The following is a 16992-nucleotide window of genomic DNA, read 5'->3' as shown; positions in this document are numbered from 1 at the left end:
TGAGTTCACCGATAACTTCCGGTTGAATGTATTGCTTTGAAGCTAACTGCTTGTTAAATATGTCAAAATAAAAGCTTACCATAGCTAAGTAGTAATGTTTTAATGTATCTGTTTGTGATTTCGATAGAGTATAATAGCCTTTTATCACGCTTTTTACGAATTATTGCAACCTTATAATCCAAATTTAAATGTAAATGCGGATTTAAAGGCGTCAACGTCTCTTATTCTTGACAGACCGGATGTGGGGACTTCGGTATAGTATTCCTACTATTCAAGACGAATTGCAAATGTAAACATTTTTTACATCTGCAAATATTTGCAAATAAATATCAATTCATCCATTTTCTACCGCATATTTAATTGGAAATAAAAACTAAAAACTAACTAACTAACGTCATGTTATGTGTGAGTTCATCGGTAACTTCCGGTTGAAAGTATTGCTTCGAAGCTAACTTCTTGTTAAAAATGTCAAAATAAAAGCTTACCATAGCTAAGTAGTAATGTTTTAATGTATCTGTTTGTGATTTCGATAGAGTATAATCGCCTTTTATCACACTTTTTACGAATTATTGCAACCTTATAATCAAAATGTAAATGTAAATGCGGATTTAAAGGCGTCAACGTCTCTTATTCTTGACAGACCGGATGTGGGGACTTCGGTATAGTATTCCATCTATTCAAGAGGAATTGCAAACGTAAACATTTTTTACATCTGCAAATATTTGCAAATATTTGCAAATAAATATCAATTCATCCATTTTCTACCGCATATTTAATTGGAAATAAAAACTCAAAACTAACTAACTAACGTCATGTTATGTGTGAGTTCAACGGTAACTTCCGGTTGAATGTATTGCTTCGAAGCTAACATCTTTTAAAAAATGTCAAAATAAAAGCTTACCATAGCTAAATAGTAATGTTTTAATGTATCTTTTTGTGATTTCAATAGAGTATAATAGCCTTTTGTCACGCTTTTTACGAATTATTGCAACCTTATAATCCAAATTTAAATGTAAATGCGGATATAAAGGCCTGGGAACGCCTCGGGATCCCCCGGGAAGAGCTAGACGAAGTGGCTGGAGATAGGGAAGTCTGGGCTTCCCTGCTTAGGCTGCTGCCCCCGCGACCCGACCTCGGATAAGCGGAAGATGATGGATGGATGGATGGATGGATGGATGGAAGGCGTCAACGTCTCTTATTCTTGACAGACCGGATGTGGGGACTTCGGTATAGTATTCCATCTATTCAAGAGGAATTGCAAACGTAAACATTTTTTACATCTGCAAATATTTGCAAATAAATATAAATTCATCCATTTTCTACCGCATATTTAATTGGAAATAAAAACTAAAAACTAACTAACTAACGTCATGTTATGTGTGAGTTCAACGGTAACTTCCGGTTGAATGTATTGCTTCGAAGCTAACATCTTTTAAAAAATGTCAAAATAAAAGCTTACCATAGCTAAATAGTAATGTTTTAATGTATCTTTTTGTGATTTCAATAGAGTATAATAGCCTTTTGTCACGCTTTTTACGAATTATTGCAACCTTATAATCCAAATCTAAATGTAAATGTGTATTTAAAGGCGTCAACGTCTCTTATTCTTGACAGACCGGATGTGGGGACTTCGGTATACAGGAATTGCAAATGTAAACATTTTTTTACATCTGCAAATTTTTGCAAATAAATATATTCATGTGAAATATAAACTATAAACTTGCTAAGTATTTTAGCAAGTCATTTCTGGTACTATTGTCTTACAAAAATGCGTTGTTTGGAATATTTACTTATACGTCTGATAAAAAAAAAAAAATCAATACCCTCAAAACAATATATTGTACGCATTAATCAAAGCCCCTTTTTCCCATATTTTCCCAGATAAATCAAACAATGCATCGTTGTGATTAAACAGTGTAATAATTTATTTAGTGGCCTGACATTGATATGAAATAAAGGATACAAAAATTCATCCATCCATCCATCCATTTTCTACCGCTTATTCCCTTTCGGGGTCGCGGGGGGCGCTGGCGCCTATCTCAGCCACTATCGGGCGGAAGGCAGGGTACACCCTGGACAAGTCGCCACCTCATCGCAGGGCCAACACAGATACAAAAATTCATTTCAATTCAATTCAAAAATAATGTTGGTAAGGAATTAAAACTAGACAAACCTCCAAATGATATACATCTATTCAACCTTTAACACTTTTATTCCACCCTCATTTGATGGATAATCACATAGTACCAATATATGTAATTGAATATATTAGGTAAACACATTTTCTTAAAATAAAAGATAAAAAATAGGTCGTATAAACACTATGTACATCCTCAATGATCAACATTATCATACTGCAATATCACATATGTCCACTAGAGGGTAGCATTGCGTCACAGTGCTACTCTATTATGGAGTTGCTGGTCGCCTTCTATTATTTTGAACTCCATCCATCCATTTCCTACCGTTTGTCCCTTTCCCTTAGGGCGTAAAGTCCTTTGGTCTGATCATCATCCGGACTGTTTTGAAAGACCGTCTTTCATTGGTGGGGTACAGCTCGGTGGAGATATTGTGCCAGGTGCCCCAGTAGATCCCGTCCCGGACCCCCTTGTACTTCCCCAAATAGTACCTCCCGTTCAGGTTGGCCGCCATGCAGGCGTCAAACCACCACCCGGAGCTGTAGTAGGCCCCGCAGTTCCCCGAGGGGTAGCGGTCGTTGTCCCGGTCCGGGGTGGTGAAGGCCCGGTTGCTGTGGTTGTAGCTGGCGCTGAAAACCAGGGCGTCCCCCGCGGTGCCGGAGTAGCCCCCCGCTGTCAGCCGGTACCGCGTCCTTTCGCTCGCCACCTTGAAGCGCTCGTACTCGGCGTAGCCCGCCGCCCCGGCGAAGTCCCGCAGCTCCACCCGCAGCGTCATGTCCCTGTCGCGGGTCAGCAGGTGGATGTGTTGGTTCCCCAGCCAGAACTCCCCCCCCCGGAGGAGATCCCCGAACCCGGCCCTGTACTCGGCCCAGGTGCGGTTGAAGCTGACGCTGCCGTCCCGCCGCAGCTGCAGGAGGGTCCAACCCCCGCCCCCCAGCTCCATGTCGCAGAAGACCGGGAAGCCGCCGTGGCGGACGTCCGGGGTCACCCGGTAGACCCCGCTCTTCCCCGCCGCCTGCGGGAGGAGGTCCGAGCAGTCCCTGCCCGTGGAAACTGCACCTGAGGAGGATTTTAGGGAGTCATCAATCACACGTTTTGGAAGTGGTCTGCAGGGTCTTAGTGCAGCTGGGGTGGGGGTGAGGGTGGGGGTGGGGGTGAGGGTGGGGGTTAGGGTGGGGGTGAGGTCACCAGTGCAACAGAGGTCAGTGCGGAACCACTTTTCCACAGGTGGACCTCCAAGGTGGCTTACTCTTCATTTACAGCAGGGGTCTCGGACTCATTTTATGGGGGGGAAAAACACTCACAAATGGGCCGAACTGGTGAAATCACGGCATGATAACTTAAAAAGAAAGACAACTTCAGATTGTTTTCCATCCATCCATCCAGTTCCTACCGCTTATTCCCTTTGGGGTCGCGGGGGGCGCTGGTGCCTATCTCAGCTACAATCGGGCGGGAGGCGGCGTACACCCTGGACAAGTCGCCACCTCATCGCAGGGCCAACACAGATAGACAGACAACATTCACACACTAGGGCCAATTTAGTATTGCCAATCAACCTATCCCCAGGTGCAAGTCTTTGGAAGTGGGAGGGAGTCGGAGTAATCGGAGGGAACCCACGCAGTCATGAGCAGAACATGATCTAGTCTTAGACTAAGATTGGTCACATCTGGTTTTAGGCTTAGATTGGTCAGATCTAGTCTTAGACTAAGATTGGTCAAATCAAGTCTCAGACTAAGATTGGTCACATCTGGTTTTAGCCTTAGATTGGTCAGATCTAGTCTTAGACTAAGATTGGTCAAATCAAGTCTCAGACTAAGATTGGTCACTTCTAGCCTTAGGCTTAGATTGGTCAGATCTAGTCTTAGACTAAATTGGACTGATCTAGTCTTAGACTAAGATTGGTCACATCTAGTCTTAGACTGGTCCGATCGAGTTTTAGACTAAGATTGGTCAGATCTAGTCTTAGACTAAGATTGGTCATATCGAGTCTTAGACTGGTCCGATCGAGTTTTAGACTAAGATTGGTCAGATCTAGTCTTAGACTAAGATTGGTCACATCTAGTCTTAGGCTGGTCCGATCGAGTTTTAGACTAAGATTGGTCACATCTAGTCTTAGACTAAGATGGGTCACATTTAGTTTTAGGCTTAGATTGGTCAGATCTAGTCTTAAACTAAGATTGGACAGATGTAGTCTTAGACTAAGATTGGTCAGGTCTAGTCTTAGACTAAGATTGGTCACATCTAGTCTTAAACTGGTCCGATCGAGTTTTAGACTAAGATTGGTTAGATCTAGTCTTAGACTAAGATTGGTCACATCGAGTCTTAGACTGGTCCGATCGAGTTTTAGACTAAGATTGTTCACATCGAGTCTTAGACTGGTCCGATCGAGTTTTAGACTAGGATTGGTCAGCTCTAGTCTTAGACTAAGATTGGTCACATTTAGTTTTAGGCTTAGATTGGTCAGATCTAGTCTTAGACTAAGATTGGTCAGGTCTAGTCTTAGACTAAGATTGCTCCGATCGAGTTTTAGACTAAGATTGGTCGGATCTAGTCTTAGACTAAGATTGGTCACATCTAGTCTTAGACTGGTCCGATCGAGTTTTAGACTAAGATTGGTCAGATCTAGTCTTAGACTAAGATTGGTCACATCTAGTCTTAGACTGGTCCGATCGAGTTTTAGACTAAGATTGGTCACATATAGTCTTAGCCTAAGATTGGTCACATTTAGTTTTAGGCTTAGATTGGTAAGATCTAGTCTTAGACTAAGATTGGTCAGATCTAGTCTTAGACTAAGATTGGTCACATCTAGTCTTAGACTGGTCCGATCGAGTTTTTGACTAAGATTGGTCACATCTAGTTTTCAACTAAGATTGGACAGATCTAGTCTTAGACTAAGATTGGTCAGGTCTAGTCTTAGACTAAGATTGGTCACATCTAGTCTTAGACTGGTCCGATCGAGTTTTAGACTAAGATTGGTTAGATCTAGTCTTAGACTAAGATTGGTCACATCGAGTCTTAGACTGGTCCGATCGAGTTTTAGACTAAGATTGTTCACATCGAGTCTTAGACTGGTCCGATCAAGTTTTAGACTAGGATTGGTCAGCTCTAGTCTTAGACTAAGATTGGTCACATTTAGTTTTAGGCTTGGATTGGTCAGATCTAGTCTTGGACTAAGATTGGTCAGGTCTAGTCTTAGACTAAGATTGGTCCGATCGAGTTTTAGACTAAGATTGGTCGGATCTAGTCTTAGACTAAGATTGGTCACATCTAGTCTTAGACTGGTCCGATCGAGTTTTAGACTAAGATTGGTCAGATCTAGTCTTAGACTAAGATTCGTCACATCTAGTCTTAGACTGGTCCGATCGAGTTTTAGACTAAGATTGGTCACATCTAGTCTTAGCCTAAGATTGGTCACATTTAGTTTTAGGCTTAGATTGGTAAGATCTAGTCTTAGACTAAGATTGGTCAGATCTAGTCTTAGACTAAGATTGGTCACATCTAGTCTTAGACTGGTCCGATCGAGTTTTTGACTAAGATTGGTCACATCTAGTTTTCAACTAAGATTGGACAGATCTAGTCTTAGACTAAGATTGGTCAGGTCTAGTCTTAGACTAAGATTGGTCACATCTAGTCTTAGACTGGTCCGATCGAGTTTTAGACTAAGATTGGTTAGATCTAGTCTTAGACTAAGATTGGTCACATCGAGTCTTAGACTGGTCCGATCGAGTTTTAGACTAAGATTGTTCACATCGAGTCTTAGACTGGTCCGATCAAGTTTTAGACTAGGATTGGTCAGCTCTAGTCTTAGACTAAGATTGGTCACATTTAGTTTTAGGCTTGGATTGGTCAGATCTAGTCTTGGACTAAGATTGGTCAGGTCTAGTCTTAGACTAAGATTGGTCCGATCGAGTTTTAGACTAAGATTGGTCGGATCTAGTCTTAGACTAAGATTGGTCACATCTAGTCTTAGACTGGTCCGATCGAGTTTTAGACTAAGATTGGTCAGATCTAGTCTTAGACTAAGATTCGTCACATCTAGTCTTAGACTGGTCCGATCGAGTTTTAGACTAAGATTGGTCACATCTAGTCTTAGCCTAAAATTGGTCACATTTAGTTTTAGGCTTAGATTGGTAAGATCTAGTCTTAGACTAAGATTGGTCACATCTAGTCTTAGACTGGTCCGATCGAGTTTTTGACTAAGATTGGTCACATCTAGTTTTCAACTAAGATTGGACAGATCTAGTCTTAGACTAAGATTGGTCAGGTCTAGTCTTAGACTAAGATTGGTCACATCTAGTCTTAGACTGGTCCGATCGAGTTTTAGACTAAGATTGGTTAGATCTAGTCTTAGACTAAGATTGGTCACATCGAGTCTTAGACTGGTCCGATCGAGTTTTAGACTAAGATTGTTCACATCGAGTCTTAGACTGGTCCGATCAAGTTTTAGACTAGGATTGGTCAGCTCTAGTCTTAGACTAAGATTGGTCACATTTAGTTTTAGGCTTGGATTGGTCAGATCTAGTCTTAGACTAAGATTGGTCAGGTCTAGTCTTAGACTAAGATTGGTCCGATCGAGTTTTAGACTAAGATTGGTCAGATCTAGTCTTAGACTAAGATTGGTCACATCTAGTCTTAGACTGGTCCGATCGAGTTTTAGACTAAGATTGGTTAGATCTAGTCTTAGACTAAGATTGGTCACGTCGAGTCTTAGACTGGTCGGATCGAGTTTTAGACTAAGATTGGTCACATCTAGTCTTAGACTAAGATTGGTCACATTTAGTTTTAGGCTTAGATTGGTCAGATCTAGTCTTAAACTAAGATTGGACAGATGTAGTCTTAGACTAAGATTGGTCACATTTAGTTTTAGACTTAGATTGGTCAGATTTAGTCTTAGACTAAGATTGGTCACATCTAGTCTTAGACTGGTCCGATCGAGTTTTAGACTAAGATTGGTTAGATCTAGTCTTGGACTAAGATTGGTCACATCGAGTCTTAGACTGGTCCGATCGAGTTTTAGACTAAGATTGGTCACATTTAGTTTTAGGCTTAGATCGGTCAGATCTAGTCTTAGACTAAGATTGGTCAGATCTAGTCTTAGACTAAGATTGGTCACATCTAGTCTTAGACTGGTCAGATCGAGTTTTAGACTAAGATTGGTTAGATCTAGTCTTAGACTAAGATTGGTCACATCTAGTCTTAGACTGGTCCGATCGAGTTTTAGACTAAGATTGGTCAGATCTAGTCTTAGACAAAGATTGGTCACATTTAGTTTTAGGCTTAGATTGGTCAGATCTAGTCTTCGACTAAGATTGGTCAGATCTAGTCTTAGACTAAGATTGGTCACATTTAGTTTTAGGCTTAGATTGGTCAGATCTAGTCTTAGACTAAGATTGGTCAGATCTAGTCTTAGACTAAGATTGGTCACATCTAGTCTTAGACTGGTCCGATCAAGTTTTAGACTAAGATTGGTCAGATCTAGTCTTGGACTAAGATTGGTCACATTTAGTCTTAGACTGGTCCGATCGAGTTTTACACTAAGATTGGTTAGATCTAGGCTTGGATTAAGATTGGTCACATCGAGTCTTAGACTGGTCCGATCGAGTTTTAGACTAAGTTTGGTCAAATCTAGTCTTAGACTAAGATTGGTCACATTTAGTTTTAGGCTTAGATTGGTCAGATCTAGTCTTAGACCAAGATTGGTCACATCTAGTCTTAGACTAAATTGGACAGATCTAGTCTTAAATAATAAATAAATGGGTTGTACTTGTTGGACTAAGATTGGTCAGATCTAGTCTTAGACTTAATTGGACAGATCTAGTCTTAGACTAAGATTGGTCACATCTAGTCTTAGACTGGTCCGATCGAGTTTTAGACTAAGAATGGTAACATCTAGTTTTCGACTAAGATTGGACAGATCTAGTCTTAGACTAAGATTGGTCATTTTGATAGTAGGCTAATATAGCTAATATAGACACTTACGTCATGTGTTGTCTTCATTATAACACTTATATAAGACTTTTAAAGTCATTTTGATAGTAGGCTATTATAGCCATTTATGTCATGTGTTGCCTTCATAACAATTATATAAGACTTTCAAAGTAATTTTGATAGTAGGCTAATATAGACACTTACATCATGTGTTGTCTTCATTATAACACTTATATAAGACTTTTAAATTCATTTTGATAGTAGGCTAATATAGACACTTACATCATGTGTTGCCTTCATTATAACACTTATATACAGCTTTTAAAGTCATTTTGATAGTAGGCTATTATAGCCATTTATGTCATGTGTTGCCTTCATAACAATTATATAAGACTTTTAAAGTCCTTTTGATAGTAGGCTTATATAACTAACATAGACACTTACATCATGTGTTGCCTTCATTATAACACTTATATAAGACTTTTAAATTCATTTTGATAGTAGGCTAATATAGACACTTACATCATGTGTTGCCTTCATTATAACACTTATATAAGACTGTTAAAGTCATTTTGATAGTAGGCTAATATAGACACTTACATCATGTGTTGTCTTCAATATAACACTTATATAAGACTGTTAAAGTCATTTTGATAGTAGGCTAATATAGACACTTACATCATGTGTTGTCTTCAATATAACACTTATATAAGAATTTTAAAGTCATTTTGATAGTAGGCTAATATAGCTAATATAGACCCATCATGTGTTGCCTTCATTATAACACTTATATAAGACTTTTAATTTTAACGTTTTGGGTTGCCGACCCCTGGATTAGCCCCTCAAATATTTAGTGTTACCCCCCCCAGGAAGAATAAAATATATCTTCACCGTGACTATAAATAGCATCATTGTGTGAATGCTCCAAAACATTCACACATATGTTTTTTTCCACCAAAATTAATCTATTTATTATCAAACTTGTTCTTCTTCTCCAGATTTTGGCGCGCTCCGCCTTCCACATTTTTCACCTGATTCAAACAGTTGCAACTTCAAAGTGTTCAGCCTATCCAGGAATCACGGGCTTTCCCTTGACAAATTCCAAAAATTCCCGGATTTCCCAGAATTCCTGTTTTTTTTCAGGACTTGTTTCCAATTCAAAATTAATTGGCCATTTTTCAAACTTCCACCATTTCCACATTTTTCAATCTATTCAAACCATTCCACCTTTAACACATTTCACCATCCTGGACATTCAAACTATATTTTTTCCAAGTTCAAAAAAATTCCAGGATTTTCCAGAATTCCTGGTTTTCCCCAAACCCTATTTCCACCCTTTTTTCTGGCGACTATTTCCTCCAACATTTTTCAACCCACTTCAACTGTTCCACCGTCAAAACATTCCTCTTAATCAGGACAAAGAACAAAGTTGTTTTTTGAACTGGAAAAATTCAGTTTTTCCCAAAATTGTAGGAATTCCGTAATACCATTTTTCAATTCAACATGTTACTACTTCAACATTTCTTCACCGATTTGCAAAAATCCAACTCATTCAGACCGTTCCAGTTTTTTACAATTTTCCCAAAAATTCGCGATTTTCCTCAAATTCCCTAATACCATTTACTACTTCAACATTTTTTACCCGATTTAAACAAACCCAACACCAACTAATCCAGCTCATTCAGGACATTCATGCTGATAATCATTTTCCCAAAAACCCCGCTTGTAGCAAAATTTCAGAAATATCCAGGAAGTTCCCATTGAAATGAATGGGACATTTTTCCAAGTGGCAAAATTTCCACATTTTTCAACCTGTTCAAACCATTCCACCTTCAACATATTCCACTCATCCTGTACATTGAAACTATATTTTTTCCATGTTCAAAAAAATTCCAGGATTTTCCAGAATTCCTGGTTTCCCAAACCCTATTTCCACCCTTTTTTCTGGCAAGTACTCTTCCAACATTTTTCAACACACTTCAACCGTTCCACCGTCCAAACATTCCTCTTAATCGGGACAAAGAACAAAGTTGTTTTTTGAACTGGAAAAATTTAGTTTTTCCCGAAATTTTAGGAATTCCGTAATACAATTTCTCAATTCAACATGTTACTAGTTCAGTATTTCTCCACCGATTTGAACAATTCCAACATTAACTCATTCAGCCAATTCAAGTTTTTTACCATTTAAAAAAAATAAAAATCGAATTTTTCCGAAATTCCCTAATATCATTTACTACTTCAACATTTTTTACCCGATTTAAACAAACCCAAGACCAACCAATTCAGCTCATTCAGGTCATTCATGCTGATAATTATTTTCCCAAAAACCCCGCTTGTAGCAAAATTTCTGAAATTTCCAGGAAGTTCCCATTGAAATGAATGGGACATTTTTCCAAGTTGCACAATTCCCACATTTTTAAACCTGTTCAAACCATTCTGACATCAACATATTCCACTCATCCTGGACATTGAAACTATATTTTTCCAAGTTAAAAAAAATTCCAGGATTTTCCAGAATTCCTGGTTTCCCAAACCCTATTTCCACCCTTTTTTCTGGCGAGTACTCTTCCAACATTTTTCAACGCATTTCAACCGTTCCACCGTCCAAACATTCCTCTTAATCGGGACAAAGAACAAAGTTGTTTTTTGAACTGGAAAAGTTAAGTTTTTCCCGAAATTTTAGGAATTCCGTAATACAATTTCTCAATTCTACATGTTACTAGTTCAACATTTCTTCACCGATTTGCAAAAATCCAACCATTTTAACTCATTCAGACCGTTCCAGTTTTTTTACCATTTTCCAAAAAATTCGCGATTTTCCTCAAATTCCCTAATACCATTTACTACCCGATTTAAACAAACCCAACACCAACTAATCCAGCTCATTCAGGACATTCATGCTGATAATTATTTTTTCAAAAACCCTGCTTGTACCAAAATTTCAACATTTCCAGGAAGTTCCCATTGAAATGAATGGGACATTTTTCCAAGTTGCACAATTCCCACATTTTTCAACCTGTTCAAACAATTCCAACGTCAACATATTCCACTCATCCTAGACATTCAATCTATGATTTTTTTCCAAGTTAAAAAAAATTCCAGGATTTTCCAGAATTCCTGGTTTCCCAAACCCTATTTCCGCCCTTTTTTCTGGCGAGTACTCCTCCAACATTTTTCAACGCATTTCAACCGTTCCACCGTCCAAACATTCCTCTTAATCAGGACAAAGAACAAAGTTGTTTTTTGAACTGGAAAAATTCAGTTTTTCCCGAAATTTTAGGAATTCCGTAATAAAATTTCTCAATTCAACATGTTACCACTTCAACATTTCTCCACCGATTTGAAAAAATCCAACCATTTTAACTCATTCAGACCGTTCTAGTTTTTTACCATTTTCCAAAAAATTCACGATTTTCCTCAAATTCCCTAATACCATTTACTACTTCAACATTTTTTACCCGATTTAAACAAACCCAACACCAACCAATCCAGCTCATTCAAGGACATTCATGCTGATAATTATTTTTCAAAAAACCCTGCTTGTAGCAAAATTTCAACATTTCCAGGAAGTTCCCATTGAAATGAATGGGACATTTTTCCAAGTTGCACAATTCCCACATTTTTCAACCTGTTCAAACAATTCCAACGTCAACATATTCCACTCATCCTAGACATTCAATCCATGATTTTTTCCAAGTTAAAAAAAAATTCCAGGATTTTCCAGAATTCCTGGTTTCCCAAACCCTATTTCCACCCTTTTTTCTGGTGACTACTCCTCCCACATTTTTCAACCCATTTCAACCGTTCCACCGTCCAAACATTCCTCTTAATCGGGACAAAGAACAAAGTTGTTTTTTGAACTGGAAAAATTAAGTTTTTCCCGAAATTTTAGGAATTCCGTAATACCATTTCTCAATTCAACATGTTACTACTTCAACATTTCTCCACTGATTTGAAAAAATCCAACCATTCAGACCATTCCAGTTTTTTACCATTTTCCAAAAAATTCGCGATTTTCCTCAAATTCCCTAATACCATTTACTACTTCAACATTTCCTGCCTGATTTAAACAAACCCAACACCAACTAATCCAGCTCATTCAGGACATTCATGCTGATAATTATTTTTCAAAAAACCCTGCTTGTACCAAAATTTCAACATTTCCAGGAAGTTCCCATTGAAATGAATGGGACATTTTTCCAAGTTGCACAATTCCCACATTTTTCAACCTGTTCAAACCATTCCGACGTCAACATATTCCACTCATCCTAGACATTCAATCCAGGATTTTTTCCAAGTTAAAAAAAATTCCAGGATTTTCCAGAATTCCTGGTTTCCCAAACCCTATTTCCACCCTTTTTTCTGGTGACTATTCCTTTAACGTTTTTTCAACCCACTTCAACCGTTCCACCGTCCAAACATTCCTCTTAATCAGGACAAAGAACGAAGTTGTTTTTTGAACTGGAAAAATTCAGTTTTTTCCCAAAATTTTAGGAATTCCGTAATACCATTTCTCAATTCAACATGTTACTACTTCAACATTTCTTCACCGATTTTCAAAAATCCAAACATTTTAACTCATTCAGACCGTTCCAGTTTTTTACAATTTTCCCCAAAATTTGCGATTTTCCTCAAATTCCCTAATACCATTTACTACTTCAACATTTTTTACCCGATTTAAACAAACCCAACACCAACTAATCCAGCTCATTCAGGACATTCATGCTGATAATTATTTTTCAAAAAACCCTGCTTGTAGCAAAATTTCAACATTTCCAGGAAGTTCCCATTGAAATGAATGGGACATTTTTCCAAGTTGCACAATTCCCACATTTTTCAACCTTTTCAAACCATTCCGACATCAACATATTCCACTCATCCTGGACATTCAATCTATGATTTTTTTCCAAGTTAAAAAAAAATCCAGGATTTTCCAGAATTCCTGGTTTCCCAAACCCTATTTCTACCCTTTTTTCTGGCGACTACTCCTCCCACATTTTTCAACACATTTCAACCGTTCCACCGTCCAAACATTCCTCTTAATCGGGACAAAGAACAAAGTTGTTTTTTGAACTGGAAAAATTCAGTTTTTCCCGAAATTTTGAGTATTCCGTAATACCATTTCTCAATTCAACATGTTACGTCTTCAATATTTCTCCACCGATTTGAAAAATTCCAACACCAACTCATTCAGCCAAATCAAGTTTTTTTACCATTTTTTTTTAAAAACTCCAGATTTTTCCGAAATTCCCTAATACAATTTACTACTTCAGCATTTTTTGCCCGATTTAAAACAAACTAGAGATGCGCGGTTTGTGGTCTCATCCGCAGAGTCCGCAGATAAACCGCGGGTCGGGCGGGTGCCATGACGAAAAAATTGATTTTAGATTGATTCGGGCGGGTGGCGATTGAACCATTCGGAAATATTTAATATACATTTTTCAGGGATCGGAAACCTTCAACTCTCAAAGCGCCGTTTTGACCCTTGTCTCGAAGTAAAAAAGACAATAGGAGCCGCAAACTTACTCGCAAATATCTGCTGGCGGTCATCCAGACTACAAGGATGAGGGCGTGCTATGAAACCTTTGACTTTAACGCCTTCTACATCAAGTACAAACTGCTTGCTAGTCCAGCAACATGTTGTATGTGGCTTCACCCGACACTCGCACACGACTGCAAGGCACACTGGGTGACACAGAGTACACTAATGGTTGTGATACAAACAAATTTAACACTCTTACTAATATGCGCCACACTGTGAAGCCACACCAAACAAAAATGACAAACACATTTCTGGAGAACATCCTCACAGTAACACAACATAAACGCAACACAACAAATACCCAGAATCCTTTGCATCCATGACTATTCCTGACTATATTATACACCCCACTAGCACCAGACCCCCCCCCCCCCCCCTCCCGTGCGTCGGTAAGGTGGGCGGGGCTGTGGGCGCGGGGGTGTAAAATATAGTCAGGAAGAGTCATTGATACAAAGGATTCTGGGTATTTGTTGTGTTGCGTTTAGTTTGTGTTACTGTGAGGATGTTCTCCAGAAATGTGTTTGTCATTTTTGTTTGGTGTGGTGCATATTAAAGTGTTAAAGTTGTTTATATCACAACCATCAGTGTACTCTGTGTCACCCAGTATGCCTTTCAATCTTACGTATATCTGCTCAAGTTGCATACAACCTGTTGCCGGACTGGCAAGCAGTTTGTACATGTTGTAGAAGGTGACAAAGACAATAGCTTCACAGCACGCACTCATTTTCGTTATCTGGATGAGTACCAGCAAATATTATGGAGAATGGTTGTGGCTCCCATTGTCTTCGTTACTCTGTGAAACGGTTCAAAAAAGCTCTTTGAAAGCTCTTTGAGAGGTAAAGATTGCCGACCCCTGACATATGACAACGGGCTGGTGGAGGGCGGTTGCAGTTTTGATACAATGTTAGTTCGGGTGGATGACGACTTTAGTGATGCGGTTGCGGATGATATAATTGCCTATCCGCGCATCTCTAAAACAAACCCAACACCAACCAATTCAGCTCATTCATGCTCCCAAATTTACCAACATTTCCAAATTTCCAGGAAGTTTCCATTGAAATGAATGGGACGTTTTTTCAACCAATTCACACCATTCCAACATCAAAATATTCCACTCATCCTAGACATTCAAACCATTATTTTTTTCCAAGTTAAAAAGAAATTCCAGGATTTATCCACCTATTATTTTGTCTACATTACGAGGGACAAACTGTAAAAAAATGGATTATTAATCCACTCTTTCATTTCCTGTTAATACCTGCTTACTTTCTCTTTTAACATGTTCTTTCTACACTTCTGTTAAAATGCTTTGATACTTTACATTAGTTTTGGATGATACCACACACTTAGGTATCGCTCTGATACCAAGTAGTTACCGGATCATACATCGGTCATATTCAAAGTCCTCATGTGTCTGGGGACGTATTTACTGACTTTATAAACATAATATGACTTTCCAAAAGAGGAAAAAAAATGTTGTGACAATAAAAATATCAATGTAATAATCATAGTAGTATCGACTAGATACGCTCTTGTACTTGGTATCATTACAGTGGATGTCAGGTGTATGGCGTTTGTTTACATTGTGACGGCGGTGAGCTACTGTATCCTCCTACGGTGTGTAGTGAAGCATGTTTAGATATTCCTTGTCCTCCAGTGATAATGGTACTTGTAAGAAACATGGATGTAATCATGGTAGTATCGACTAGATACGCTCTTGTACTTGGTATCATTACAGTGGATGTCAGGTGTATGGCGTTTGTTTACATTGTGACGGCGGTGAGCTACTGTATCCTCCTACGGTGTGTAGTGAAGCATGTTTAGATATTCCTTGTCCTCCAGTGATAATGTTACTTGTAAGAAACATGGATGTAATCATAGTAGTATCGACTAGATACGCTCTTGTACTTGGTATCATTACAGTGGATGTCAGGTGTATGGCGTTTGTTTACATTGTGACGGCGGTGAGCTACTGTATCCTCCTACGGTGTGTAGTGAAGCATGTTTAGATATTCCTCTTCCTCCAGTGATAATGTTACTTGTAAGAAACATGGATGTAATCATAGTAGTATCGACTAGATACGCTCTTGTACTTGGTATCATTACTCTGGATGTCAGGTGAATGGCGTTTGTTTACATTGTGACGGCGGTGAGTTACTGTATCCTCCTACGGTGTGTAGTGAAGCATGTTTAGCTATTCCTTGTCCTCCAGTGATAATGGTACTTGTAAGAAACATGGATGTAATCATGGTAGTATCGACTAGATACGCTCTTGTACTTGGTATCATTACAGTGGATGTCAGGTGTATGGCGTTTGTTTACATTGTGACGGCGGTGAGCTACTGTATCCTCCTACGGTGTGTAGTGAAGCATGTTTAGATATTCCTTGTCCTCCAGTGATAATGTTACTTGTAAGAAACATGGATGTAATCATAGTAGTATCGACTAGATACGCTCTTGTACTTGGTATCATTACAGTGGATGTCAGGTGTATGGCGTTTGTTTACATTGTGACGGCGGTGAGCTACTGTATCCTCCTACGGTGTGTAGTGAAGCATGTTTAGATATTCCTCTTCCTCCAGTGATAATGTTACTTGTAAGAAACATGGATGTAATCATAGTAGTATCGACTAGATACGCTCTTGTACTTGGTATCATTACTCTGGATGTCAGGTGAATGGCGTTTGTTTACATTGTGACGGCGGTGAGTTACTGTATCCTCCTACGGTGTGTAGTGAAGCATGTTTAGCTATTCCTTGTCCTCCAGTGATAATGGTACTTGTAAGAAACATCGATGCAATCATAGTTGTATCGACTACATACGCTCTTGTACTTGGTATCATTACAGTGGATGTCAGGTGTATGGCGTTAGTTTACATTGTAAAGCCGGTGAGCTACTGTATCCTCCTACGGTGTGTAGTGAAGCATGTTTAGCTATTCCTTGTCCTCCAGTGATAATGTTACTTGTAAGAAACATCGATGTAATCATAGTTGTATCGACTAGATACGCTCTTGTACTTGGTATCATTACAGTGGATGTCAGGTGTATGGCGTTTGTTTACATTGTGACGGCAGTGAGCTACTGTATCCTCCTACGGTGTGTAGTGAAGCATGTTTAGATATTCCTCGTCCTCCAGTGATAATGTTACTTGTAAGAAACATCGATGTAATCATAGTAGTATCGACTAGATACGCTCTTGTACTTGGTATCATTACAGTGGATGTCAGGTGTAGATCCACCTATGGCGTTTGTTTACATTGTGACGGCGGTGAGCTACTGTATCCTCCTACGGTGTGTAGTGAAGCATGTTTAGCTATTCCTTGTCCTCCAGTGATAATGTTACTTGTAAGAAACTTAGTTTATTTGTCGCCATGGAGACAAGG

The 16992-nt window shown here is 38.9% G+C and overlaps 1 protein-coding gene across 1 annotated transcript in view; it reads right to left on the bottom strand.

The window, feature by feature from the left end:
- Nucleotides 1-2002: 2002 nt before the first annotated feature.
- The window catches only part of LOC133549083 (uncharacterized), a 28145-nt gene continuing 13155 nt past the window's right edge, over nucleotides 2003-16992 (bottom strand). Inside the window, exon 2 of the mRNA XM_061894199.1 lies at nucleotides 2003-3197. Coding sequence (XP_061750183.1) covers nucleotides 2482-3197 — 716 coding nt within the window. The 3' untranslated portion in view covers nucleotides 2003-2481. The remainder of the gene's footprint in view (nucleotides 3198-16992) is intronic.

Source organism: Nerophis ophidion, linkage group LG03, assembly GCF_033978795.1.
Source record: "Nerophis ophidion isolate RoL-2023_Sa linkage group LG03, RoL_Noph_v1.0, whole genome shotgun sequence".
Classification (NCBI taxonomy): domain Eukaryota; kingdom Metazoa; phylum Chordata; class Actinopteri; order Syngnathiformes; family Syngnathidae; genus Nerophis; species Nerophis ophidion.
The sequence above is the reverse complement of the archived record's forward strand: the minus strand, read 5'-3'. Positions and strand labels throughout refer to the sequence as shown.